This window comes from Grus americana, chromosome 18 (genome assembly GCF_028858705.1).
Source record: "Grus americana isolate bGruAme1 chromosome 18, bGruAme1.mat, whole genome shotgun sequence".
Taxonomy (NCBI): Eukaryota; Metazoa; Chordata; class Aves; order Gruiformes; family Gruidae; genus Grus; species Grus americana.
The window spans coordinates 3691086-3718853 of record NC_072869.1 but is presented as its reverse complement, the minus strand read 5'-3'; the positions used below and the strand labels follow the sequence as shown (position 1 = coordinate 3718853).

General features: G+C 51.2%; 1 protein-coding gene across 2 annotated transcripts; it reads right to left on the bottom strand.

Moving 5' to 3' along the window:
• Positions 1–10178: 10178 nt before the first annotated feature.
• CACNG5 (calcium voltage-gated channel auxiliary subunit gamma 5) lies at positions 10179–27533 on the bottom strand. 2 transcript variants are annotated; one of them, XM_054846571.1, is made up of 9 exons: positions 27402–27533; positions 26113–26283; positions 23658–23827; positions 20835–21153; positions 13884–14120; positions 13038–13124; positions 12156–12296; positions 11390–11535; positions 10179–10963 (listed from the first exon to the last, which is right to left on the bottom strand). In XM_054846571.1, the coding sequence occupies exons 5-9, from the start codon at positions 14089–14091 to the stop codon at positions 10706–10708; spliced, it is 840 nt and encodes a 279-aa protein (XP_054702546.1). In that variant the 5' UTR covers positions 14092–14120; positions 20835–21153; positions 23658–23827; positions 26113–26283; positions 27402–27533; the 3' UTR covers positions 10179–10705. The 2 variants fall into 2 exon arrangements, with proteins under 2 accessions (XP_054702546.1, XP_054702545.1); XM_054846570.1 differs by lacking the exon at positions 23658–23827.
• Positions 27534–27768: the final 235 nt, after the last annotated feature.

Sequence of the window (27768 nt, the reverse complement as noted above, 5' to 3'; positions counted from 1 at the left end):
GGGCAGGGGCAGGCAGGAGACTTTGTGCCCTGAACCCGATGGAAAAGTGGGGTTTATACCAGCTTTCGCTGCAGGTCCTTGCACAAAACCTGTCTGGAGCAAGACGTCCTTTGGAGCGTTAGGGGAGGGAGGCCCCAGCGGTAGTGGTTTAGTGATGTCGCACAGCCCTGTCTGATATGCGCACCGCGAATGGTTGAACAAGTGTTTCCCATCGCCGTTTGGAGCTGCTGTCAGGAGGCCGCTCTCCTGCAGCCGCGGATGTGCGCACGTGCAGAGCCGCCAGTGCAGGACTGGCCTCCTTGAGGTAGTTACTCGGGAATCGTCCTGGCTACTCTTAAATATTTCAATCCGTGGGGCTTCCCTCAGCCTTGTTAGTGAAGGTCCCTCAAGTCCCTCCCGACGAGTGCTCGCAGCCGGTACAGACCTGATGCTGGCTGGCAGGAGTGCAACCTGCCGGTGAGGCGGGCTGCGGGAGCTCTCTGCATCCATTCGGATCATGAATATTTGATGCGAAGAGCGTTGCAGCTGGGATGCCACAGAAGCCGCTGGTCTTCCTACACCTGCTGCTGAGTCTCGCTGTGTGCCCAGGACACGGCGAGCAGCCAGAGACCACTAATGCCAGCACCTCTGCAGGGGCAAAGCCCAGACAAGGCTCTTTAACAGTTTTGGTTGAATTTTGTCCCATTCCAGCCTCCTATGGCCCATCGGTGTCTTCGTCTGCTGGACTGAAGGGTCGTCTCGTGTCTGATGTCTTCTGTGCTGTCACCCATGGTCTCCCCAGCATCTCTCTGATGTTTTAAATAGCTGGTGTTTTGTCTCAATTTTGTTGTAAATTGTGAAAAATGTTAACTCCATCACTGAGGGAGTATGAAATAGGGACTGCACTTTCTAAGGGTTTCTTCTTACCCTTCCCATGGGTCACTCTGCTGACGGAAAGCCATTGCCCCTGGTGTGGGATGTGGAGATGCCTTCAACACGTAGGAGCGCTGTTGGCAGATGGAGAGATGTGCCTGCTCCTTCACACTCCTGGGGATGAATTTGGAGATGCAGAATGAAATTGCTTTAAATGAAATAGGCTGGAAGAGGCAGTGATGGAGAAAACCTCCTCAGGGAGAAGCCCACAATATCACAGGTTAGAGACCAGCCAGAAGGTCATAAAGGACAGTTATAGGGTTGGCCGATGGAAATATGTGTTGGATTAATGCCTCACTTTCAAATGTCCCAGTCTGAAGGTCTCCCAGCCTGACTAGGACAGTGGAAGACAAAGGTACACATCATTTATGTGCCAATCTTTTAATTGATTTGCCTAAACAGGCTCTTACCATTCCAAGTTTTAATTGTTACTCTGAGCTAAATTAAACCTTATTTATCTTCAAGCATCTTTCCTGACATCTTAAAAAACCCAACCAAACAAAACGCAAAGACCCTCAAGCAAATAGGACAGTTTGACAGATGTATTTTCACAGTACTTTAAATTGCATTTAATCTTCCCAACCTCTTGTTTCCCGTACAGCTCTGGCACGGAGCAGGAAGACAACTGACCCTTGCTGGCTGGAAAAGGGTGCTGTGCATGGAAAGGACCATTCTACCCCCAACACAATGAGAAATAACCAACTAAACAAAAAACCCAGCTGAATGGCATCACCTGGAACAAGGACAGACCTGGTCAAAGGGAGGAAATAAGGAGTTTCTCCCCCATTAATGACCCCCAGACGTCTGCAGAGGAGGTGCTGGCCGGAGCTCAGCCTCGGTGCAGCTCGGGCTGGGTTTGATGCTGTGAAACCCTCCTCGCACACCCCTCTTCAGGAGCCTCAGGGCATCACCTGCCTTCTCAAACACAGACCAGCTGGACCTAACCCCATTTTTTTGGGCTCTTATTAGAAATGAATTGCCAGAAAAATAGGAAAATATGGTAGAAAGCCCCGTTCTTTCTAGCTCATTTTTCCCTTCTGTCTGTGTTTCCGGGTCCTCGCTTTTCTGGCAGTGCAGGTCACTAAGAGAGCCCTGACACCCCTCTGATGGCAGTTTCTCTAAGCAGCTCCAATGGCCGTTGCAGTGGTAACACACAGCCCCGCACCGAGGAGGGAGCATCCTGCCGAGGGGAGCTCAGGGCTAATCACCATGCAGTGCAAACGAAACATTAAACCTCCAGAAAAAAACACTATTAATTATCTGCATGCATACTAAGGGCAACACATTTCATCCAAAGTTCCCAAAGTACCAACATGCCAATCAAGAATATATTCTCTGTTTTATAAATAGGGAGACTGAGGCAGGCAAACCGCAGTTTAACTGCAGAGGTGTGTTTTCCCGTGGGCTGCAGCCCCACACACGCCGTGGGTCCCTGCGCAGGATGGTACTGTGTGGCGACCTCTCAGCCCCATTGGAAGCAGCTCTGATTTGGCCCAAACTATTTTACTGGACCAGATGAAAACGTTGATGTTGCTGCTGAACACACTCACACACACTCTAAGGTACACGCCGGGAGAGGGGCTAATGGCTTCGCTGCTGTACTTCAATGCCTCGTCTTCTCCTCTACCGCAAAGCGGTTCCCAGCTTGCTCAAGAGCTTTTTGAGAATGATAATTGGTAACACAGGCTTGGAAAAATGCAAATATACCAGAGCTGATGAGGGGGGGGAGAAAAGCAAAAGCCCCCAGGAGTGTGGAGGTGGCAGTGTTATAATCTCAGGCTGTCATCGGTTTAACGTTATTAAACAACTCCTTAAAATAGCAGCCATAATTATTCCTATATGGAGCTCAATCTGGAGAGCTTTAAGCGCTTCCACTCCTCCCCTACTTCGCTCAGCTCTCCTGCTCCCAGACGGGTGGTCCGGGCCCCGTGCCCACGGCCAGGAGCGAGACCCGAGGCAAGCCGGGACTCAGCCCCAACCCAGTTTCACTAGGCTCAGCTCTGTTGACATGAACGTAGTTTTCGTTACATTTTTAATTGTAAAAATGTATTTACATGAATAAAATACAGCTCAGTTGGGGATATGACCTACTTTTTATGGAAAGATAAAACAACCGTAGGTTTGTGTTTTTATTGCATTTATTTCAACTGTTCTAAGCCAGACAGAGATGCTGAAGCAGATCAATAGGAAATCCACAACCGCCAGGCTGCTTTTTTCTGTAAATAATCACGTTCTGATTGAAATGACGGGGAGCTGCTACATTTTCGTGATGAAGCCTTTAACCTTCAGATCAGAAGAACAGTTATGACAGTACATAATTTATATGGAAATAAATAATTTGACGGGGATTTTACATGTACATGTTCTGCGCTGCTAGAGAGACCTTCTCTGTTTATATAAATTATGAATAATAATACTAAATAATATATAATCCTATTGTCCTGGACTAACACGGTCATTCCGAAGTTCGTGAAGCACGGCAGGAACTGGGGATGCTCTCTCAAGAAACAGACCCTGTAATTCCTGCTAAAATAAAACACAATTTGCTTTTCAAGGGTAAATAAGAGCTTTCACTCAGATATTTGAACTTGCCTAGCACTGAAGCAAGGCAGCTTTAAAAGCCGTATTATTTCAACGTAAGATGTCGGCTGGGCACGATGCAGCCCGCGAGTGCCACGGGATGCCTCGCTTATCCCCTCGCTTACAGCAGCCTTTGATGAGCCGAGCTGGAGACAGATTAAACCAGCATTAAGGCCCCCACACCACTCAGTTATGCTAAAGCTAAATACCATAGATTTCCTTATTAAATATAAAGAAATGAGCAGGATCTGACCCGCGCTGACATGACAGCACGCTGAGACCGAAGACACTGCTGCTCCTTGCTCGTGCGCGTGACACTTCGTGTCCCCTGCCTTCAGAAACCTCTTTTCCCCGTGGAGGTGAAGTCACCAAGCTCACCTCCAGAGAAGCTGAGTGACATTTCGGTACTTATTCCAATTAGCTGTTATTAATTAAATAACACCTTTCAGCTCTCTTGGCAGACTCTCCCCCTGAAGTTGCAGCGGGAAGCTGGTGTGTGTCAAGATGCCAGGCAGATGCGAGAACCTCAGGGTTACGTTTTCCTGCACACATACCTCATTAGGGATGTTATCACCATGGGAAAAGAAGAAATTTATGGTCATGTCTCTTTACTATCTCCTCTTTTGTGCCTTCCAGCTCCTCTCTCACAGGAGCCCGCTACCAGGTGCATTTAAACATGCGCACAAAGACAGCTCGCCTTCAGCAGAGCGCTTCGCTCCGGTTTAATTTTGCCCCCGGTATGGATCCCGCTGGAGCCCAAGGGATTTCCACACGTGCCTACGCGCTTCGGTGATTAGCAACAGAGAGCTGAATCTCAGGTCTGGGGACTCGTCTACACGCAGGTTTACAGGTGCTTGATGGTAGTTGGGACTAATTCAGGTAATAGGGACTTCGTTCCAAAACGAGCTCTTAAAACAGAACCCAAACGCGCTGGCTCACGCCGAGCTGCATCAGCCTCTGTTGAATGCAAATCTGAATGGGCCCAAGTCATCAAACACCTTCTCTGCCCCCCCCCCCCCATGTGGTTTTTTCCTCTTAGAAAAATGAATTCACACTGCCCTAATGCTGAAGATTGAAAGCAGCTGCATCTCATCACAGCCAGCAGATTTATCGGGAGCCGATGACAAAAATGATGGCTTATTGGGGAATAACCTTGAATGCTGGCGCTGCATATTTCCAAGGCATATTAATCACGATTTCCGTGCGAATACTTCTCCTTTCACTGGAAATGGAGAAAGGGGTGAGGCTTGGGGATTTCTGAGATGGTCTGATTAAAAATGCCAGACAGAGCCTGCAGAACACCACAGTACAAACTGCTCAGCACTTGAAAACATCCAGTTAGAGCCAATATATTCCTCAAATACAGCCCTTGGGACAGGAGTCTGGCAACACAGTCGAGTGGGGCTAATCTTTTGGTTGAAATACTACCTTCCTGTGTTGCAAATTGTAATAATAATAATAAAAAAAGAGTCTTTCCCTTACTGAAGACTGAATTGGCCAGAGACTCAAAGATGAAGCAGTGTGAAAACAAGGAGGAGGTTGGCACGGTGATGCTACACGCCGACCACAGCTGCTGCGGTGCTGGGCACCAGGCTACAGGACAGCAATGCTGACAGCGTCATCTCCTCTTCATCCATCCCCGGTTTCACCAGTTTCATTTGTGGCACAAGCCAGCGTGACTGACTGGCTAAAGGCCCTTCCACGCATCACCCGTAGGGCCATGGTGGGCACAGCTTATCAGCGTCCTCAGAACTGCAGAGCCTTCACCGAAATCAATGTCACCTGGGCACATATTTTGCTCATCACATATTTTGCAGCTGTGGGGAGGGCCAGGCGATGGGCAGTCCCATGACCTCTTCTTTCCTGCCAAAGTTACATCTGGAGGGTTGGTTTGCAAGTAAAGATACACAGGGTAATCGCCGCAGCCATCGCCTACCCTTTATAACCGCTGCCCGCCGAGGTCACCATAATCCAAAATCTAAGGTATAGAAAACTGTACATGAAGATAAAGCAGAGAGGCAGCTCTTCCCTTTCTATGATCTGCTGTATCCATGGGAACGGGTTGCAATTTGCTATCTACGCAACAGTGATAGACAGAAACCCCGTGGTGCACGGAGAAAAGGTCACCTGAGCACCCCAGCCATGGTGAGATACGTGGGGTGGCACCCGCCAAGCAGCTGGGTGCTGGGGACACCCTGCTCTGCGCCCCGGGAATCACAGCTTTACCGTCTACAGGACAGCTGTGGTGCAGCCGATTTGCAGAAAGAAAAGTTAAAGAGCTGATGTGGTTCTCAGGAGAGGAGAGGCCCTAAAACTGGAGAAAAGTGAGGTGGAAAATGCTGGGTTTTTCTAGCTAAATGTGAATGTCAACCTTTTGTGGTGGGTTAAAAAAAAAAAAGTAGTAAATAAATAAATCTCAGAATGAAGGAAGAAGAAAATAAATATCTCTCAGCTACTTCTCATTAGTGGAGGAGTATTTACTTGGGTGACTGTTTTGCCTGTTCACACAGCATCCCCAGCACGGGCATACCGGTTCTGCACAGCTAACAAGCTATCAGCAGGGAGAAATAAGACTATTTAATTTCTTAGCACACCTTGAATAACCCATGGGGCTAACTCACATTTGGGAAAATGAATACACAACCCTGACAAATAGTATTAATAATGCAACACAAGGACTTGCGAGCAGAGTGCTGTGCACTAGAAACCCCCAAGCCGCGCACACCGTGCCCGAGGCAGCTCTTTACCCTGCCGCAGTGACATGTGGCTGAAACTCACCCTAATAAATTGCCTTTGGGTCTTGTCTGCTCAAAGCTGATGAAAGGGCACAAGTCTTCAGTCCTGTGTCCAAGGAGGCAACAGCAAGGTTCATCTTGGGGCTTCCCCAGCTGTAGGGATTTACTCTTCCCCTGCCCACATGACCAACAGCTCCATGCCATCCTCCTGGGCAAGAGCAGGACCAGGTTGCCCCAAAACACCTGCCCAAACCTCACCTCACCCCAGCAGCAGCTTCGCCAGCAGCCAAAACAGCTCAGCAGTGCTCTGGTCTGCATCCCTGCCTGGAGGGGGTTACTGCCCAGCAGGGACTCTTGCCTCACCTTAACCTTCCCAGTGGCTCTTCACATCCACCAGCAACATAGGTGCAAGCAGAGCAGCACTGGAGGGCATTTCAGCTATACCTATGTGTAGATTTATATATATAAAATGATATTTTTTTTCTCCCACTGTGCAAGAAAGGGCTCTGGAGCCACAAGCTGCTCCAGCAGCAACTGAGGGAGAACATGACCCAGGAGAGCCTTATTATTTCTGGCTACTTAATTACTGCTCATGAGTGGTCTCCAATGAACCTCTTGCATCCATACCTCATGATTCAATAAGGGTTTTCAGGACACTCCTAATGAGCAAATAGAGCCTGTTCACACCGGGGCCCCATCACACCTGGGGCCACGGGAATGAGATGGTGTAAGGGGGCAACGAGGAGAGCATGTCCTGGAGGTGGGGAGGAGGTGCTGGCAGAGAGCAGCTTTCATGTCCCAGGAGATACAGGCCACAAAATGCCTCCTTGGGCTTACAGAACGGGGATTTGGTTTAAAAGAACCCAAACACACAGGGGGAGGGTGGCTCCCAGGAGTTCCCTGAGAAGGTCTCAGAGCTCCCATCTTCCCGACCAGCCTCCCCCGAGCTGTGCAGGCTGGGGGCTCGCTCACCTCCCACGTGCAGTTTCTCCAGTTGCCACCCATCCCTCCCGGTGCCGTGAACTCCATATGGCACCCAGGCTGCGGGACGGATGTGTGTGCCACGTGGGAGGCTGACGGTGGGGACAGCCAAAGCTTCAGCCCGCTGCAGTCCTGAGCAGCACCAGGGAGCAGTCAACTGTGCGCGGATCAGGCAGCGCCGGGTTTTTATTTAACCCTCAATCCCAGTAATTTGCTCTAACACTCCAGTTCAAGCAGACACGGCCGCATGCACAAAGAGTCTGACACCAATTAGTCATTCATGCAAAACAGGAGATTTTTTTTTTGCCTCTAAGTGCAAACAATTTTCTGCGAAGTGTCAGATGAGCAATTACCTTCCTACGGGCCCGTGAGCAGCTCAACTTGTCCCATTGGGCAAATTTAAGGACTTCAGTCTCATCTCGTAGGGGTTAAACCTCTAATTTAATTGCTAGTTTGTCCTTAGTCCCCACTCTTTATTTATTGCAATCCAAGCAACAGTCACAGAAAGAGCACAGTGGGAGGCCAGCACTGAACCAGGGTGGAAGAGAGACCAAAGGAGGCAGCTGAGCGGTGTTCTTCAAGGAGAGAAGGATGTGGCATAGCAGAGATTCAGGTGAGGTGAAACCATGCCAGGTGAGTAGGAGAGGTGTTTAAATGCTGAGTAGGTGTCCTAAGGGGGTACTACATTGGTTTACTGAGCATTTATTGCTGTGGAGAACATCAGCCATGGGGTGATGCTTGGGGGAGAAGGACCTCCGCAGCTCATCCCCCCACCCTGCCCATGCCACGCTCATGTCTCTGTGCCTCAGAGGCTCTGGAGAAGTTTCTCCACAGTCGATGAAGGTGTGACGCTTGCACTCAGAGGCCTGCAGCCATCCATGCCGAGAGCTGCTGCCACGCCGGGCACTGTTAGAGGGACAGCAACACCGCCCGGCGGCACAAACACCGTTGCCCGTGCTTCACCAAGCACCGCATTTTCCTGCCCCAAACCAGCGTTTACTGAACCAACAGCAAACGCTTATTCTGACAGATTTCTTTCGGCAGTCCTGCACTTATGAAGGGCTTGTGCTCACTGGGTGAACGTGCAAACTCCCGGGCTCACAATGCAGCCACATGATGACAATCTCTCCAATGAATTAAAATAATTACTTTTCTAATTCGCCCCTAGACTCTGCTAAATCTTCTGAGGCCTTGAGGAAGGCGTGAAGTTTTTTTTTCACATCTTCTGCTTATGTGGGCAGACATTTTAATTTATAAAATGAATAATTCTGTATTTAATTAGTACAAAGGAAAGTTCCACTCGGGGACAGGGACGTCTCACGCTGCTGCACAGGATTAACCGCACTAAACGACTCCCCAGTGTGGAGGAACGCAGCCGTGTGGGACAGGCCTCGCGCCTCTGCGCATCAGCAATTTTGGTGATCCTGAAGGTCTCCCTTCCAAGAAGGACTGAGAAGATAAAGGATCCATCAAGGGGAAGATGCAAAGGCAACTGTCTTTGAGCCACCAGAAACCACTAACGCCAAGCCCAGCAAACTAGCTCGGGCTCTGGGAAATGCAAGGTCATCACTTGTGAACTCCAGCGCTTTCTTGGAGCCGAATTCACACCGAACAGAGAGATGCCAGTGGCAAGCTGATGGTTTATCTGGCTGGGGGGAACAGATGAGGACCAGCAAGTGCTGGATGGTGGGGCTGGGTTGTGCTTTAATACTTGAACCTTCCCAGCAGTGAACCTCTCACGTAGCTCTTACAAACCAGGGTTTAAAATGAGAAAACAGATGCTCGAGGGTAATATAAAAACTAAGGGTAAATACAACTGTGTCTACAAAAAGATGCCTTGGTTCTAAAACTTAGCAAATTAGGAGTCAGTGACACTAGATATACACTAGATATACGTTACTTGCTTATCTGAAGGAACCGGAGAGGAAATAATCCTGTTCAAGGTTTGCCTGGATATACGCCTGCAGCGAGGTCCCATGGGACGGGTGTCAGAGTTGATGCAAATAGTGGTGCTGGACCCTACTTTGGAGTAGTTTATGAACAATAAATAACAATAAATAATACATAATAAATAGTAAAGACTAAGTAATAGCAAAGAGGTGCAACATTCATTACACAGTATGCTACAAATGAGGTTAAAAGTGCATATATTCTATTTGTTTTAATTACAGTAAGACAAAACAAGCTCAAATATACCAAGAATCCCTGGAGGGTTTTGTTTTGCAGAAAGGAAAATTTCAGAAAGGTTTAAAATAACAAGAACAGAAATAAAGTTTGGACAAAGCTCTTTCCCCTGTGAGGTGACGAGCTCACGGCTTACAGAGGAGCACACGAGGGAGCACAACCTTTTCCTTCCCTGCCCTTCATTCGCAATCAGTGACGCTCTCACCCTGGCAGCTGTCTAAGACCACAATGCCAAAGCATCATATGAAATTTTAAAACTTAAAACCTCAAAATAAGGTTTATACACACACAATAAAAGCAGCTAAAATACCATTCTCTTGCCAAAAATGAAATATAAGCCGACTACTTTGCTACGGTGGACTAGTGCCATGAATTTCAGCTACATCACTTTACACCCGTTTGGGATCTCACCTTTCACTGCAATAACTTGCGCTTCTGGCCATAATTTCCCCTAAATCCTGCGCCTAACGTTTCCTATGGGAAGGTTTTCGGTAGTTTTCCACTCGATACCTCACTGAAATTCTCCCAGTCGCTCTTCAGACCTCCAGTCTATGGGATGACGGAGGAAATGGGGGTGCCTGAGCCACCCCAACAGCCCGGACACCCCGGGGCTGTAGTGCCTCCAGTCTAACACGGGATATTTAAGCAACAGTTTGAAAGTGGCCATAGAGAAACAACAACCGGCTTGTGTCTAAGCCTGCTGAGGTATAGTCGAGGAAGATGGCTATTTCCCATTACAGCCTGCTGAAAAGTGATATCCAGCAACGAGTGATATCAATCAGTAAATATTGAATCAAGACAAAATTTATATTTTTCTTATGATGGCTATTTCTTGGAAATTTACACAAATCTTTTATGCCTGCTGGTGCTTAGACCAGTAAATCTATAATTAAATGATACAGTCAAACGCACAAACTTTTGCAGCCTACCTAAACCAAGAAAATACAATTTCTTTTTCTTAGTTTTACTCTATTTTCTTTTTTCTGCTCTTGAGTCCAACCCTGGATTTATCCCCCAGGCAGAACTGCTGTTTGCTCAGCGGGACGAGCTGAGAGAAGAGGACTTTGGAGAGATTTTTAGTTATGCAGGGAAGAATAAAAAAAAAAAAAAAAACAACCCCAAAAAAGGAAAATATGCCAATTCTCTAAGTTACATTATTGGTTATATAACCAATCTCTGGTTGTATTTATGCTCCTATAAATAGAGAATTGCCCTGAAAGAGTGGCCTAAAAAGAAAAAAACAAAAGACAAACAGAGTCAGGACGCGGCGACCGTTGGCGCTTGGGTGGGAGCGGGCGCGAGGGTGATGGGGCTCAGCACGGGGACGAGGACATCTGGTCGTAGTCGGGGCACTTCAGCAGAGCCGGGTAGTTACTGTTCATCTGCAGGGACGCCTCGCTGGAGATATCCGAAGGGCTGCGTCCCCGCGCCCACGCGTCCGGGTGCAAGAACTGCCCCGAGTAGTCGGAGCAGTTGCTGAGACGGGGACGGTAGAAGCCGGGGTGAGGGCGGTAGATGTCCTCGGCTGTGTATCGCTTCATGAACAGGTAAACCGACATCACCCCGGCGCTCTGCGGGGGAGAGAGACACAGCCTGATGCTCACCCCGCTAACGGCTGCCTTCACTGCCACCACCAAAACACAACGAGAATATAAATTGCTTTTTTTGCTCTGCTGACGATGCACAAGGGCTCTTGAGGACAGGCACTTCGCTGCCCCGTGCCCTGGGTCCCGGCAGTAACTAACATGGCACAACCACATCTCCTCCTTCTCTGCATCCATGCTCAGCATCAAATCATGATCAAACGCCCCATCAGTGCTCCAGGCTGGGGGTCTGTCCCCACTGTACGTCTCCCACCGTACTATATATTACCTGTCTGCCCTCATAGCCTGCCCTGAAACCCTGCCCGAGTCCTCTTTTTGCTCACAGCCTCAATGTCCCCCCCCAACCCGAGAATGGGATACACTCGTTACAGGGATGTGACAGCTCCCGGGTACCTCCGTGAGAAGGAACGAGATGGCAGAGAAGGCAAACGACCATCCGTATTTGTAATTGAAGAATGTTTCCGAGTCCTTGGTCCTGTTGAGCATCTCGTCGTTAATGCTGGATATGTAGAGGACCAGCCCCACCACCAGAGACAGCCCTGGGGAGAAACCAAGGAGAACGATGGTAGGAAACGCTTCAGGGATGAAGCTGCTAAAGAAGCACCCTCCTTTAAGACCTGACTTGTGGGTGAAAGTGTGAAACTGTGGAAGTGTGCTTGAAATAACTGGGGAAAGAGGCTGCTTTCCTGCTGAGCCGACCCAGGGCGCTCCTCTCATTTCACTCAAACCGTGACCTGCTCAAGCACATCCGTGTGCTCTGGGTAGGAGCTGGCTTCAAAGCTGGGCTGGCACAGCTATTTGTTTAACACTAGCACAACACCATGAATAAAACATTCACTTGTCTCATGTAGAAACATCCCAGCTGAGCAGTTTGAAATTTCAGATCTCTCCTCCAACCGACATGCCGTGAGAGCCATCCTCTCCCCCAGCACCCCAGCAGCTGCTCCCACGTGGGTGGTGGGTCTTTCCCCCCGCATCTCCTCGCCACTGCCACAAGCAAGTCTTGCACTGGGTGATTTCCCATCCTGCAAAGCCTGAGCAGGCTGCGGGGCCGAGCCAGGAGCCACCACGGCGGGTTAGGAGAGCACCAGCAGCTACAAAAGCAACCGTGCTCCATGCTCAAGGATTTTCAGGAGAAAAGCTGACTAGCAAAACTCACCTGACAGGATGAAGAATATCCCCGAGACGAAGGCGAGGATGGTCCTGTGAGGCCGAATGTGGCCGATGTTGCTCAGGATGAAGCCGATGAACATGAAGAAGAGGCTGACCAGAGGGAAGGGGGTGGCAGAGCGGATCATCTCTGGCGGGAGAGGAGCAGAGGACAGCGAGAACAGGTCAATCCTCTGCACGCAGCACGAGAAATGGGCTTGGCTGGGTGGGATGGCTGCAGCCCTGCCGCTCTCTGACCACGTTGTGTCCTTCCTGGCTCCTGGTTAATGTGGGTGCCCCTGCGCTGCTCCCCGGCCCCTGGCAGGGGTTCCCTTCTTTGCTGAGCAAAGAGGTGACTCTGGCTGTGGAAACATCTGCTAATGTTTGCATTTCTGAGGGTTTTACATAGGAAAAAAACATCGGAAGCTGCATTTTTCTCTAGCTTTGCTGCAAAACTATTTGCTGAACACTGCTATTTATTAAATCAGAAATGACTGCTCGTGAGAGCTGTGACACTCCATCCTTAATTCATCCCACCACGTAATGTGTAAAATTGACTGCTACAGACTAAATACAGCTGCAAATTATGGAGAGGAGACTATAAAGCCAAACACTTCCATAAACATCAGCGCTGAATAGCCAGCGACAGGAAATTGTACAGCTTAGAGCCTCGGTGAGCATCCTGCTGTTAGAAAGGGATATCCCCAAAAGCTTAGGAGCGTATCGTGTAATTCACATAGTAACAAATGTGGTTCCATCCTTGTGTGGTAGCACCGTCAACGAATTAGGAGCTTCTTCAGCAAGGACACAAAGAGGAATTCCTGGGGGGATCCCCAGTGACCCCTTGGTGCTTTGCAGGACATAAAGAGTCAGACCCCACCGAACCACTTACTCAGGACGTTGACTGTGGATTCAGACGTCAGCTGGATGTTCATGGGCATGACGTATTCGATAGTGAAGCACCGGCCACGCTCCTCACCTGCAGCAGACACAGACCGAGTCACACCTCCAGCATCTTTGTTTATTTTTGGTGGGGGAGAGTGGCTTTAAAATTAATTTCAGTGCATGCATAAAAACAATCTTGTTTTTTTAGTGCTGCTTCCAGTTAGGGTGTCAGTGTCTGGGGCTGAAGACAGACATCCCTTAACTCCCATCGCTCTTGCGCAAAAGGATACCCTTGTATACAGAAACGTGAAGCCTGAAGCCAGAGAGTTTAAGGTCATCCCAGGGGCGATATCAGAGCTCCTCGCTCCCCGACTTTTTCAAAGCAGCAGTTGAAACTTCGTGACATTTCAGGTCGGTCACTTTGAGATTCCCATTCCCTTGGGTTTCATTCAACTCCATCACTGCAGCCAAGTCGCTTCATCAAACTTGGCGCAGACGGAGGGAATGGTCCAGCTGACCTGAATCTAAATGTTGCAGGGACACAGTGGAAAGTTTTGAGCTGCTGCCCAAGGCACTCTGGCCGTGGCGCTGGGACGGAGCGGGACGGGGAGCAGCGGGGTCTGGCACAGCAGCAGTGAGCTCACCCAAAGCCTATGTGCAAAGGCACGTTCATCCATCTGAGTATTAAAGCTGGGCACGAGGTGGTGGCATTACTCAGGCTGTGCCTAAGTTTGGAAGCAAAGATGGGCACAGCCTCTAAAAATCCTATTTTCCCCAGCCCTCTCCCATGGTACAACGCTGACAGGCAGCAGATATCACCTTACAGGGGATGTTTTCGGGAGGGGGGCCATACCTGCCAGAAAGCAGACTCTCCAGAGCCCCGAGTGCAGCGACAGTTTGATTTCCGCCGTCTGGTTTTGGGGCTGGACGATGCCCTCCTCCAGGTAGAGCCAGTAGTCAGTGCTGACAGAGATGCCCAGGAGGCCGAGGCCGCAGACGGCGAACACGCTGCTGAGCAGGGTCAGCGCCTTCCTGCCGCAGGCGCTCATGCCCAAAAGCATGGGGGGGGCCGAGGTGACGGCGGGGACGGCTGCCGGGAGAGGGTGCACGGCCATCAGCGGAGCCGTCTACCGCTTTTTGGGGGAACGGCTGTGTCAAAGCTTTGCCCTCTGCCCTTAATTGCTTATTTAGGTCGAGCTGAAATAAGCCATTAAAACAATCACAGCCGGGCCTGACAGATGGAGAGTTTGAACCAAATCCCACCCGACTGCTGCCCCACGCTGGCCCAGGGCTCCTGGATGTGCTGAGTGCCGGGTGCCGGTGCTGGAGCAGTGCAGGATGGCCAGGAGCAGCTCATCAACTCCCATTTTATTTGCTGCAGGTAAATTCCTGCTGCTCCAGCCGAACCCGGCGCTCGTCTCCCCAAGGACGTAGCCGAACCGCAGCGTCTGCCATCCTCAGAGCGTTATCTGAGGGCAGCAGCGAGAGCCGTATCGCCTCGGCACAGGAGCCTGTCGAGGCTCACGAACACCACAGTAACGGATCAGCAAAAATACTTTTAGCTGCCAGACCAAAACCCGCTCCTGAGCGGCTCCGCTCCCCACCCCACTCCCCCCCCGTATTGCCATTTTTCCTCTTCCAGGGTAGATTTACCCACTGGGGGATCAAGATCCCCATTTTGCAAAAACCATGCTACATTTATGCACGCTGATTGACATCATGAAATGCCTCGAAGCAGAGCAGTGTGGTGCAATAGCTTGCCTTCTTTTGCTTTTTATTGTGCTTGCTGGATCAGAGCTGTCAGTGCCGGTGTCGGCTGAACACAGAGACTGAACTGGTCCCAACTGGGCTTGTGCTCCAGGGGAAAGCAGGGAAGTGGGGCCACAGAGCTGGTGAAAAAACTTCCCTCATCCCCCATGTTGCTTATAGAATGAATAATCTTTTTTTAAAATTTTTTTTATTATTTTATTTTTGCTTATTTGCAGAAGTTAGCAGTTTTCACAGTGCCCTGAAGACTGATTAAATGTCACCAGAACTCAGAGTTCTTGGTGCAGCAGAGAATAAGTGCAATTAATATAGGGGGGCGGGGGAAAAGCCACAGAAAGAAAAGATTAGAGGAATAAGAGCAAGAAGGAAAAGATATGCATGAGAGATGGTCTTCTGGGGAGTGGGAGTGAGACAGATCTATTGACTACTTCTATAAAGGCAGTATGAACCAGAGACAAGTGCCGTGTCACGTATATTTTCCAAGGCACATTTTGCTGTTGTTCGGCACTGCAAACAATAAGGAAAAAAAAAATAAAAATTCTGCTAGACAACAAAAGCTACTGAATTTAACACAGTAGCAGTGGGATGCATTTTCCTTGGGCTCCCTTTAAAATCGCACAAGGCTCATTCACGCTGCGAGGAGTTTCAAGGGACAACAAATGGGAGAGGGCTGGGGGGCAGAGCCCGGCGCTCACCCGCTGCATCCCACTGCCTGGGAAGGAGGGCAGAGCCCTCCGAAACCCACATTTCATTTGAAACACCTATTCCCAAGATAATGACGGAGAAGCAATAGAGCCGGAGCACATATGTCAAACATCTCCGTGGGTGTCTGCTTTTGAACCTGCGCAGGAATAGCTCCATCACGCCTGTGCTCGCAGCCGGGGTTTGCTATCGCGGCACGCATTGGTGAACGGGCTCTTGGGAAGAGAGGTCGCGTTGCTGTTATCACTGTGGCAAAGGTGGTGGGATTTAGCGATTAAATCAGGAGACGCGGCTCCTGCCTGGGCCAGGGATGACGGCTTGCTGTTCAGACACGTGTGGCCGGAGAGCAGACCAGGGGACGGCTTTTTTTCTTGCACCTCTGATGTAAATATATTAATACTTGCTTACAGTGACTCTCAGAGATGCCAAGAGTCCTCACAGCTTGCACTTTTACACTCGAAAGCCTCGAAAGATAATGTTCTGCCATAGCTCCCTCATGATTAATACAAGCAGACGGTGCTGATGGTTATTTGTTGCTGCTGAACCGGGCTCTCTTGGGGAGCTGTGTGCTCCTGCGGTGCCCATCCCTGGCACATCTGCAGCACAAATGCACAGCACCACGCTCCCCCCAGCCCGGTCCTGACCTGATCTTACAGCAAGTTCCATAAAAGGCTGAAGGAACCTTGTAGTTACCGTGGAGTCCAAATAACTGCATTTAGTGAATAGATGCAAGACCCAAGGCTGCACCTCCAGCTCACTGCTCTGGGCAGCAACAAGAGAGAAAAGCAGGGAATGCTGCTGGAAGAGTTGCAAATTCTCGAGCGAAAGAGAGAAAGAGACTTTTATTATCACATCCTACCCCGAGTCCAAAGCAGACGAGTACATCTTGGTAGGAAGCAGATGTACTTGCACCCTCAAGCGCTGTAACAGCTCTGACAATTCCCTTCCATATGAAATTAAGGATTTGGCTCTTCCTATGTTCACACTGAGCCGTTTCCCAGAAGGTACCGACCTACGGGAAGGGGAACGCTCTCGCTTACAGACAGCCTGAGCAAATGCTCCAGCTCGTGCTCCGGCAAGCTTTCCACCTTTGGCTTTGCTAACAAGCCTCATTTTTCATGTTCTTATTTAACGTTTCCCTCAGCTCAAGAAAAGCAGGATGTGTTCCCAGGAGGGACATCTCCCTGCTAGGGGTGCGAGGAGCGAGACGCGCAGAGGAGGTGCTCAGATTGTTTTTTCCTGAGGAATTAGGAGGCAGCAGCTAAAGAAGAAACTGGTAGCTACGGGGCAGAGAAGCACATCCTGCAAAAGCAGCCCTGCGCTTTGGTAGCCTGAGGACAGCCTTTCTGGCAAGGGGAGAGACCGGCACAGAGCTGTAGACGTTCGGACATCGCTTTACCCCTTCACTGGATGGGAAGATGCCATTTCCCATCTCTTTTTAGATCCCATTTGATCCAGCAATATGACCAGGCAAAGCACAGATCCTCTGCCTCATCCCTTCCTCTCCCTAACTCAGAGCCATATTTTCTAGTTGCTGCCTCAAAATGAGCAGCGTTTGCTACAGGGTGGCTCATCCCTCTTGGCATTTTGGCGCCAAAATGGTAAAAAGAGCTGGAATGTATTCCTGGCTCGTGTATCATCAACAACCGTCCTCCCTGCACATTTTTCGTTAATAAGGAGCCAAAAATCAAAGTAGGGAGTATGTAAAGGTCCAGATAAAGCCATTCAGAGGGAAATAGCTAAATATTTCCTGTGATTTGTTGTCTATCAACACCAGGCACTGGAAAATACACCCATTTGGCATCATTTATATTGGTCATCGGGGTGACACTAGCAGCAGGGAGAGGGGTCGGGCGTCAGAGTCCTGCCTCTCAATTGCCTCATTTCTTTTCTCTCTCACACTTCAATTTCCATATAATCACGGATGCATTAGAGAGTGATCCCTATTACTGCCGTGCTGGCACATAAAACCGAGCCCGATGCGGTGGGGGACAGGAGGCAGGGATGGTGCAGAGCAGCCGCTCGGAACAAACCTTCCCCCATGTCCAGCGCCTGGAGAATTAGCAGGGATCCCAAGAGAAAGATTTTTCAAGGGCACAAACAGGAGCTGGCTTGATTTTCAGCAAGGATTTAGTCCCCAGTAACCTTTACCAATTGTGTTATGCTTCCTACAGCTGAAAAGGTGATGCTGTTTGGTTGCCAACAGTAGCTGTATTTTAAATTAAATGAATATAGCCCCAAAGATTTCCAAGAAATAGGACCTTAAAACTGCTCCTGCTCCTTCACTCACACTGTGCCTTCTGGTAGTAGTCCAGGGAATAATAAAGGCAGTCTGCAATATAATCTGCAGTCCTCATCATAATGAGTTTCTTTTTGTCTTGGAGCCATAGCTTCTGATGGGAATTGCACATGGCCCTTGCCGGGACTGACCCCTTCGGAAAATGAAATGAAGTGAATACTGGCGTTGTTCCTAACGCAGTTCACCCAGATCTAGGAGTGAGCTGAAGCCCTTACCTATTGCTCCACTGTCACAAAAAACCAGTAATTGTCCTGGTCCAGATTTCTGAGCCCACCCCTTCGTGACCTAACGCCGAGCACAAGCCACTGCTCTGGGCTACGTGGATGGGCTGAGAAAAATAAATATGTTGCTGGTCAGCTACCCAGACAGGATGGGTCACATCAATAAATCACTGCTCCGAGTTCAGCAGAAAACAACGCTCCCTCCTGTCCTGGGTAAAGGTAGAAAGAGCAGGGCCAAGCCAGGCCAAGGAGGCAGCTGCTGATTTTTATGTGGCTAGAGCATCGTTTCCAATTTCCTGGCGTTTGTGAGGAGGGGAAGCACAGCCAAGGTTATTGGAGCAGATAGGAGGGAAGGCTTTGTTTGTGGAGGGGTGCTGGGAGCCAGGACAAACCTGGTGACCTGCCTCTGCAGTTGTGAAAGCCCGGTCCCTGCTGCAAGCCAAGGGCAGAGGGAAATCAGAGGTTAAGCCATGGACCTGGAGCAGTGGGAGAGGCTGAGCAGAACATAAAGGAGAAGGAATGAAGCCTGGTGGAGGGAGGGGAGGAAACCCACTGAGTGAGCGATCGATGTACAAAGGACATCAGGGACCTGGGTAAGAGCCGGCAAATGCAGGAGAGCGTGAGCCGTGATGGAGCTGAACTGAAAGGACCAGCTCCCACTAAGCTGCAACAAGAAAATTGGGCTGGCTAAAAATAAAGGGCCTTCAAGCAGCACGATCTCTTCCTCAGGACACAACGCAGGCCACAAATGCGGGCAAAAATAAGTAGGTCAAGGAGAGTGGCTCTTTCAGAACTAAACTTTTCAGAGCCAGCAGCGCTCGGGCAGGCAGGACCATGCCGGGGGGCTGGCCGAGGCCACCGCTGCACCGTCACCCTCCTTCAGACAGCACAACATCGTCCTGGCTCCCTCGTGGGCAAATCCAGAAAAGCTTAACTTGGTCATGAAAAACCACAACGGACTAGAAAGGTGGTCACAAAATGGCACAGCAGTTCCCACTGAGCTTATGGAGCACCCAAAGGTGCTAAAACAGCACGTGCAAGATGCAGCCTGCGTCCAGCCGACTCCAACCGATGCTCTATTCGTTTGCAGAGGGCTTTACCAGTGTGAGGAGCGCGCGGCGAGGTGACTTTAGCCACTGCTGGGCATATGCAGCTCAGCAGAGGAGAGGAAGAGGAGGAGATGGTGTGGGCAGTGCCGGCTACTCCATCTGGGGACCCAGGAGAAACAGCTCCAGAAACCTGAGCTGGAAAACTGGGCAAGATAGTTTTGGGTTTGGAATTACCGCTTTAGAAGCAACACTCCCTCCTGAAGCCTGGAAAAGGAGAGAGACCCAGGGCTGCTCCGCTTCCATCTAACAGCTGCAGGAGAGCAGGGATGGCTGCAGAGGAAAGCAGCATCTCCTGGGCTGGTACGCTGAGAGGGAATGGCCGAAGGGGACGTGGGTTGGAGCTGGTCCGTAGGGTTCCCAGGAGACCTGTCCTGGGCTGCCGGCACCCGCCACCTCACCTCGTCCATGGGAAGACAGAAACCTGCCAGGCAGCTTTACAGAGCTGCATTAGTGTCATATAGAAATGTCAGCTTGATTTCTGGGAGAGAAAGTATGTATTGGAAAAATTAAGTACAGAAATAAATCTTTTTGATGTGGAGGAGGTTTAGCCTGATATTAAGAAACGAAACAGTCCATCTCATGGCAGGTTGAACAAGCAGTAGCAACTGCGCCTACCAGCAGCCATAAACTTCAAAAGGATCAATACTGGACTTGAAAGCTTCCCCTCGGCTGCTGGCGGCACGGCCAGCCCCGCACGCAGCACTGCCATTCCAGCCGGATGGAAACAGCAGCATTGAATCAATCGAGTGCACTGGGCTCACAGGCTCTCCAGAGAGGGTTTAAAAAAAAAATAAAAAAAATAAAAAGAAAGCTGGTTATGAGTTATTTGAACCTAGATTGAGCCACAGCAATCATAAACCTATTAATTTTTTGCTTGTCATCGGACACAAGGAACAACTGAAAAATAATCGGAAGAAACGATGTGTGACTGCCACACACTGTAATGGTCACCACTAACTAATTTTATGCGTGGAATTACTTGGGATTTTTCTCTTATATTTGACTTTTATAATTTTTCTGAGAAATTCCCCTTTTCCCTAGCACTTCCCATGCTTCATTTCTTGTCCAAGTTATTTTTTTTAAGCTTGATCAAAAATCCTTTCATGGCAGTGCAAGAGTGAAGGAGATGCCGTATAGAAAGTACTGTATTTTTCTGCTGAACCCACAGCCTGCTCAGCGAACCCCCAAGGCTGACCCATGGCTGCTCTTCCCTCTCCTTTACCATGCACCAGCCTTTTTGCTGCGGGCTGCTCGAAACCTGCCCTTTTTCCCTGGGACAGGTTTGCAAGGATGGTTGTTACTGATTAACTGAGCCCACCTTCAGCTCCAGCACCAAACACAAGGAGATCGAGTGATATTCCCAAGGTCAAAGGCACAACAACTGAGATTTATTTCCCCATCCCAGCCCTCTAACCAGAGACTTTCCCTAACCGGCTGCCTCTGCCGTTCCTGCGCCGCCGTGCTTGCCGGGGCGATGGCTCCGCTCCAGCTCATTCACACTGATGGTTTCGGATGATGCCAGCAACTTTCAACAAATAAAATCATTGACCAAACAGCCCCCCCCAGCCCCGGCTCACGCGCTGCTGGCACAGCCTGTGCTCATTCACATGGTCTTTCCGGATCCACAAATATCCCCCGCCAAAAACCTCTTCTAGAGCACATCCCACCCGTGTGTCTCCTTTCTCCTTGGCGTTTAAGGCTCTTACCTCTTTTAACCCTAGCTGAAGCAACGCTTTGGCAAGTGGAAAACCTGCGACGTTGGCTGCGAAGGTGGGAAGCTCAGGTTCTGGCAGACCGACTGCGAGGCAAGTGTCACAGCGAGGAGGGTCCTCGATGGATGCTGTGGCTGCTGGGCGGCTCTGGGAGACGCTGGGAGTGGGGTGGCTTCGGCAGCGGGCAGGGGAGAGCTCCTGGACCGTAGGAGAGGACGCAGCCTCGGCTCTCTGCTTCCAACCGACTCACACGAAGGATGCACGAGGCAGATGGCAGGCACGGCTCCGCAATCACGCGCCGGCAGCTCCTACCCTGCGGTTTTGTAGGAAAGCGTTACACAAATGGCATTTCTCAAGAGGGAACTAGGAGCTAAAGACCTGAGCTTGCAATATTGCCCATGCACCCAAGTTCTCCAGGTTTAAACTATATACATATGCACATTCAAATTTTACCTCACTAACAATAACTGAGCCCTTTCCTTTGCAGAGCCCTTCCCAACACCCTCTCACCCTCTGCATATCAAAGCTGCCATACACCATTCACCTACTTGCAGCGTGTCGAAGAGCTCGCAGTCAGGGACGTGAGTCAAACTGCTGGTTTCAATTCCCTACAAAGAGCTACGAAAGCAGAATAAAAGGGGGAATATCTAGCGCTGCAAAGAAACCAGCTGGGGACTTTGCTATAAGCGCTGCAGAAATCTCGTTGCTGTGTGCTGTGCGGCGCGGTGCTTGCCCATTAACCTCTGCGTGCTGTACATCGCAGGTTGCACTTTACAGCCTAAATACATAAACTCCAGTAACCCGACGATCCAGTGACCCTCTTCTGGCTTTGGCGTAGTGCTTCCCTCCGCTCACCTTGGCTGGCGCAGAGGGAGCCGGAGCAAACCCAGCAGCAGGGATAAGTGAGGGCAACGTCATCTCACGGCGTACGCAATGCCTGGAGGAGAGCAGCCGGCTCAGCTGCAGGCACCCACTTCGCACCAGGGCCAAGGCTGGGCTGGTCTAGTGGCACATTAAACCTTTAGCAGTTGGTTCTCGTTCGCTTCCATTTAAGATGGCACAAAGTCCTGCAATGGCCTTGTATATTAAAACGAGGAGAATAAGCCTCTTCCTTGCACGATGACAGCTTTTCAAGGTCTCTGTGTCCTTCCAGCAGCAAGGCAGGTCACAGCATGACTGAAGATCTCAGGCACCTTTTCTGTGAGATATTTATGCTGTTTTAAACTGAAGTGGGTATGAATAGAACCCACAAGTGCAGTGTAAGCCCTGCAGGAGCTGTGTACTACAAATGCCAGCACACGACATTTCTCTGGGCTATAAACTGTAACTGCTACCTGAGGGCTAGGAAAAGCCCCCGCTCCCAGCCCAGGTTTCAGGGGTCGTGGCTGCTCCTGCCAGGCTGCTCCGTGGAGAGGGGCCAACCCCCCTGTTTCCTTCTTTTCCCCCTAATGATCAGTGCATGACTGCTCGAGCTAAATTAAGCATCGCCGGGAGGTAAGAAATAGCATCACGAGCTAATTAAAACTCTTCCGCCTCCCCCGTGTCGGTGGCAGGGAGAGGTGAGCCCTGGGTACCTGTGCCATGGAGGCAGGGCAGCCCGCCGCAGCTCTTCATTTGCCGACGCAGCTCTTCTCACCAGCGCTGGCAGCCGGAGTGTTTTTATGAACACTTTCAGTGTGACAAATGAGAGAAAGCAAGAAATCCCCTGAGCGCCGTTGGCGTCTCTGAACGCCGAAGGCTGCAGACGAGCAGCTCGTCGGGCAGGCTGCACGCGCCGGCCACGGCCACAGAGACCTCCGTCCCCTCGGTGTGATTAAACACGATTGCTAGCACGAAGCAGACGCCTTGTTAGCCAGGAGATTGCATTCCCCCTTCCCCGCTTAGAAACCAGCTTTACCGCAAAGCCTCTGAGTACTGAAACGACGGCATAAAGAAAGCAGAGAAGGGCTGTACCGTCCACACCTCGGGCAAACGTCTGAACAAGCCGAGTGCCATTAACGGCTGCCGTTAAACCATTACCAAGCGCCACGGCTGTTCCATCTGGCTTTGCTTAAGCAGTTTGGGACACAGGTCCTCAGATGCTGGTGGTGGTGTCTTCGTGCACAAGCTCTCCAGGTCTGACACTGGGCAGCTGCAAAAGTTTGGTCCCTTCTTCACACAGGAAAGGTCTTTGCTTTGTAGTTTGCTGGGTTTAATAGTCAGGTTATGCGATGTCAAAGTACAGAATAAGCATTTACACATCATTGGAGATATTAAACTTTCTACTGCTCTGATTTTAGCAAGATTCATCGCCAGTTCCAGGATTTAACTGTAAATGTCCCAGCAGACAGGATAGGACAAACCATGCAGGGCATGGAGCAGCCTGGCACCAGGCACCGGCAGCGTGACCCGGTCGGAGGAGCACGGCTCGGTACCAAGCCCGGCGTGGCCTCGGGAAGACGTTGGCTGCCTGCCCTGCTCGGCACGGGGAACAGACTCGGTCTCACTCTTCCACCTTCCTTCCCCCAGACCAGCACCCATTGCCAGGTGAAACTTGGCTTGGCTGTGTGTAGCTGGTCTTTAACAACACCCCTCCCCTGTTCACACCACCCCTTTACACCACCACGTTCCTGCGGCAGCCCCCCAGCAGTACCTCTCCTGCCACCTACGTCACAGCCTGACCTCTTCTTCTCCATGCGGTCTGTAAGATATTTTAGAGTAAGAACTGGGGAACGGTTGACACACATGCTGCTGATGTTGCTTTCCTCTTCAGCCCTCCCCACTCTCCTTCAGTTGTACAGAAAAGGACAGTTTTGTCCCAATTTCTTTCCTGCTCACCTTTTCTGTGCTTCAGAGGAGACGTGCCGCTTCCCAAGCAGCAACTCCAGCATCAGAAGGATTTAACACAACTTTCCAAATCACCCGGTTTTTAGGTTGGGTTTGCTGTGTTGCTTCTGGTCGTCTGCAGCTTCCAGGGTCTCCCAACAGCGTCCAGGAGGGACCATTTTCTGTTGAATATAAAGTCGGTGCAGCTCTGAGCATCCCCTGAAGAGCCACCACTGGTCAGCCACCACAGCAGCAGGAACCAGGGGAAACCCGACATGAGGGAAGCTGGGGATGGCGAGATGTGAGAGCAGAGCCCCAGCTTGGGCTGGGTATTTTGGCATTGCCAAAGGCAAAGGTTTCTGTTCCTGTAGAAAGTGATGGCATCCACCCTCACGCAGGTAAAAGGCAGCAGGAGACGAAGGCAGAGCAGCCGCCAGTCCCACCACAGCTTCACCCGGACCCTGCTGCAGTCCTGGGAAGGTCTCTCAGATAAAGGGCTTTGAGTCTCACTTTTAGCTGTGAGACGAGCAGGATGTTCATGGTCTGTCACTCGGTGAGAGCTGATGGAGGATGCTCCAGGATTTCCCGTCCCGCCTTGTGCCAGCACCTGCCGTGTGCCCCCACATCGGTGCCTCTCACCTGGCTCCGGTACAGCCTGCGGTGTCTGAGTTGAGCATCACCTCGGTTAGAGTATTTCCCAAATAGTTTAAAAATGTTTCTCCTGTGATGTATTGTATCTCAGTCCCTGAAGTGCTAATCCTTACAGAGAGCTCAGCTTTTGCTTGGGACGTGGCACACAGTGAGTGACTTTGTCCTGGGAAAGGGAGGACTGGAAAACTCTTTCTATCTGCACACATCTAAGCAATGGTTGGAATGTCTCACCTAGGCTTGGCGTTATGGTATCAACCTCTGTTGCTCAATGTTTAAATAACCAAACCAATACAGAGACTCCCCTCCCATTACACCCAACTTTCAGATTGCTGCAAAAGGGGAGGTTTCTACCCACCATGCTCACAGCTCTGCTGTCCCTGCTGTCCTGCCGGCTGGAGAAGGTGAGGGGGGCATAGATGCCCCTCCAGGACCCCGCTGCAATCCCATGCTCGGGCCACCTCTACTGACCATAACCCACCACACCTCTGCAAGTGAGCAGAGCGATTCCCAGCCAGAGCTGCCGCAGAGAAAAGGGACACCTACTGTAACGTCTCCGGAGCAGAGGCCAGGGCCACGGGGCTGCCCACCGGTAGGGCTTCGAGGGTGAGCCAGGTCCTGCCCTGGCAGACCTGAGCCTCCGCTCCCTGCGGACGGGGACGTCACCCGGCTGCACTGGGCAGGCACCGAGTGGGAAAACGCATTATCCGCAAGTTGTCTTGGGTCAGTGGATGCCATCTGCTGTGCTGCTCAAATAACACACCCCCCCCCCCCCCAGTGCAGCCGTGAGCACCACTCTGACAAGGTTTTTCACTGATGAGCAACGATACCTCCTTCATAATAAAGGAAAAGCTGCAAGTCCCATCCTCCAAAGTGACCAGACACAAACCCCACTCATGGGTAAGAGCCCATCTTCCGAGCCTGACGGTGCATCAGTGTGGTCTTTTGACAAATTGTTTTCCCAATAAATATTTTACTATAAATGTCAGATGTTTGTGACTATACAGTGATAAAATCAGTGTGACTTTGATTCTAAATTCTCTTTCTATCGCACACCTAGAACCCAAACCCCCTTTAATTTCAGTGAGATTAAGACTCCCAGATAACTTTTGACCTAGACTCCATCATCTAGTTATTTTAAAAATGCTACCTTAAAACCAGGGCTTTAAATCTTCCCAGCTGACTTATGAAAAGCTCCCGGCACTCGCTCCAGCTGCACACTTGCGCAGCTCACAGCTTGCCGATACCGTAGAAGCCTCTGTGGGCTTGTGCATTATTTCCCTTTCGTATTTCATATTCCCTTCCCTCTCCATAAATGAAGCTGAAGCTGCAAATGCTGCGGTATGGATGCTGCCAGGTGGGGATTCATTCAGCTCAATGAATATATTCAACAGCTACAATAATACAGCAAGGGATTGGAGAAAAGAACACACAGAAGCATTTCTGTCCCCTGGACGCCACACGGAGCAGCCACACGGCAGCCCAGGGGAAGGCGTGATGGCAGCGGGACAGGCTGCTGAGGCTCTCCTGCCATTTGGCTTTTTACATGGGTCACAATGCGACAGACTGAAACGGTGCCCCTAAAATCCAGCAGCAGATGAGCCTCTGAAGGGAGCCCAAACGCACAGCGCTTGTGAAAGCTGCCTGCCTGGGTCACGCCACCAGCACCCACTGCTACTGCACAAAACTCAGCAGAAATACTCCTTCTTAGCTGAAATATTCCTTTTCAGCATTCTTGCTGATGTAATGCTATTTTCAGTGAATGCAACGCCCTTGCTGCCCTTCCCAAAGGCTCACCTGCACCATGCCAGCCACCTACCAGCTCCGGCGAGGCCTCTTCTTCGTTGCCCTTTCCCCCACGAAGGTTCGGGGGGGTGCGAGGGACACGAGGACAGCGGCGGGGACAGTGGTGCTGCAGGTCAGACCCACTCTCCGGATACCACCGAGGAGCCTCCCGCTGCTTCGTGCCAGGAAGAACCAGCCCTAAAAGCTGCAAAAAGCATCACGCATCAGGGGCTGATGAAGTTTTACAAAATGACAAGCAATTAATCAACAGCCGAACGGCATGTCAGAAACCCTCTCTGCTCGCCGCCGTGGTGGCTGAAATACCATATTTCATGTTCCACCACCTTTCACAGGCTATGAATAAGTAGTGTGTGGAGAAGTGAAGACAGGCTCCATGTCCCCATTTGCCTGTTCATATGGTAACACATGATCCAGCAGTTTTGTTTTTTTTTTTTTTTTTCCTCTCCACTTAACAACCAGGTCAGGTTTTTCTCAGATAGCCTCACTTGAATTCACACTCCCCTCTCCAAGGGGTTTACTACACTGAAAAACATTGGCAGCCCCTGACTTCCAGCAGCTTTTATATTCCCTGTGAAAAATACTCTTCCCTTCCTCAGCTCGACGTCCCAAAGTCCCCTGTGAAGACAGGGATGCTCCCGGTGCCCAAGAGACGGCCTCCGTGTCTCTGATCGGTCTGGGGGCGAAACAGCCCTGGGACGAAGAGCCGGGATTTAGGGGTTCCCCATGTGCTCAGCCCACCCTGGGCGTTCGGTCGGGGCTCCGGCAAACCCCAACTCCCGCAGCCGGAGCGGAGACGGTGCCAGCGGGCAGGTAACGCAAACCGCTGGGGCCGGGGGGCCGGGGGGCCGGGGGGCAGGGGCCGCGGCACGGCTCCCCAGGTCCGGCCGTGGCTGCAGGGCTCCCGGCGGTGCCTTGGGCGGCTGGGGCCAGGCTGAGGACGCGGCTCCGCGCACCGGTTCCCCCCGGGGCCGGGCGGAGGCGGCTGCCCGGGGCGGTGCCCCCCGCTCCACCCCCCCCGTCCCGAGGAGCTACCGAGGGCACGGCCGGCCCCGACTCCAAGGCGGGTATGGAAAATATAGCAATATATGCCCTAAACCCTGCCGCTCCGCACCCAGGCGGCACCTCCCAGACACCCTACCCCCCCCCCCCCGGGCTTTAAACTTTCAGGTTTTTACATCCAAATCGGACCCCCCCACACCAAGAAGCCACTTCCCGGACTGTGTTCCCCCCGTCCCCGCGGGCAGCCCGGCCCGGACACGGGAAGGGACCCCAGCCTCCCCCGCCCCGGTCCCCAGCACTCACCGGCCCCGCGGGCGTTGCTCCGCGGCGGGACGCGACCGTCGGCCTCGGGGATGCTCCGTGCCGGGGAGGGCCGGGAGAGCCCGGGGAGGAGAGGGCATCACATGGCGCCGGCGGGGACAGCCCACCTCTCCTTCCCTCCCTCCATACCCCCTTCTCCCTCCCTCCCTTCATCCCTCCTTCCCTTTCTCCATCCTCCCCTTCTTCCCTCCCCCTTCCCTCCCTCCTTCTCCATCCACCCCTCCTTCCTCCCTCCCTGCCCACCTCACTTATCTCTATCCCTCCTTTCCCCATTCCTCCCTCCCCTTTCTTCTCCCACTTTCCCTTTCTTCTCCCACTTTCCCTTTATTCCCCCCCCCCCCTCTTTTCC

What these genes read in the sequence shown, in the direction of transcription:
- CACNG5 (XM_054846571.1), bottom strand. Translation starts at nt 14,091, where the DNA reads ATGCTTTTGGGCATGAGCGCCTGCGGCAGGAAGGCGCTGACCCTGCTC. An exon ending in GAGAGTCTGCTTTCTGGCAG is followed by an intron (nt 13,125 to 13,883) that starts GTATGGCCCCCC and finishes TGTCTGCTGCAG; the next exon opens with GTGAGGAGCGTGGCCGGTGC. An exon ending in TCTCGTTCCTTCTCACGGAG is followed by an intron (nt 10,964 to 11,389) that starts GTACCCGGGAGC and finishes TCTCCCCCGCAG; the next exon opens with AGCGCCGGGGTGATGTCGGT.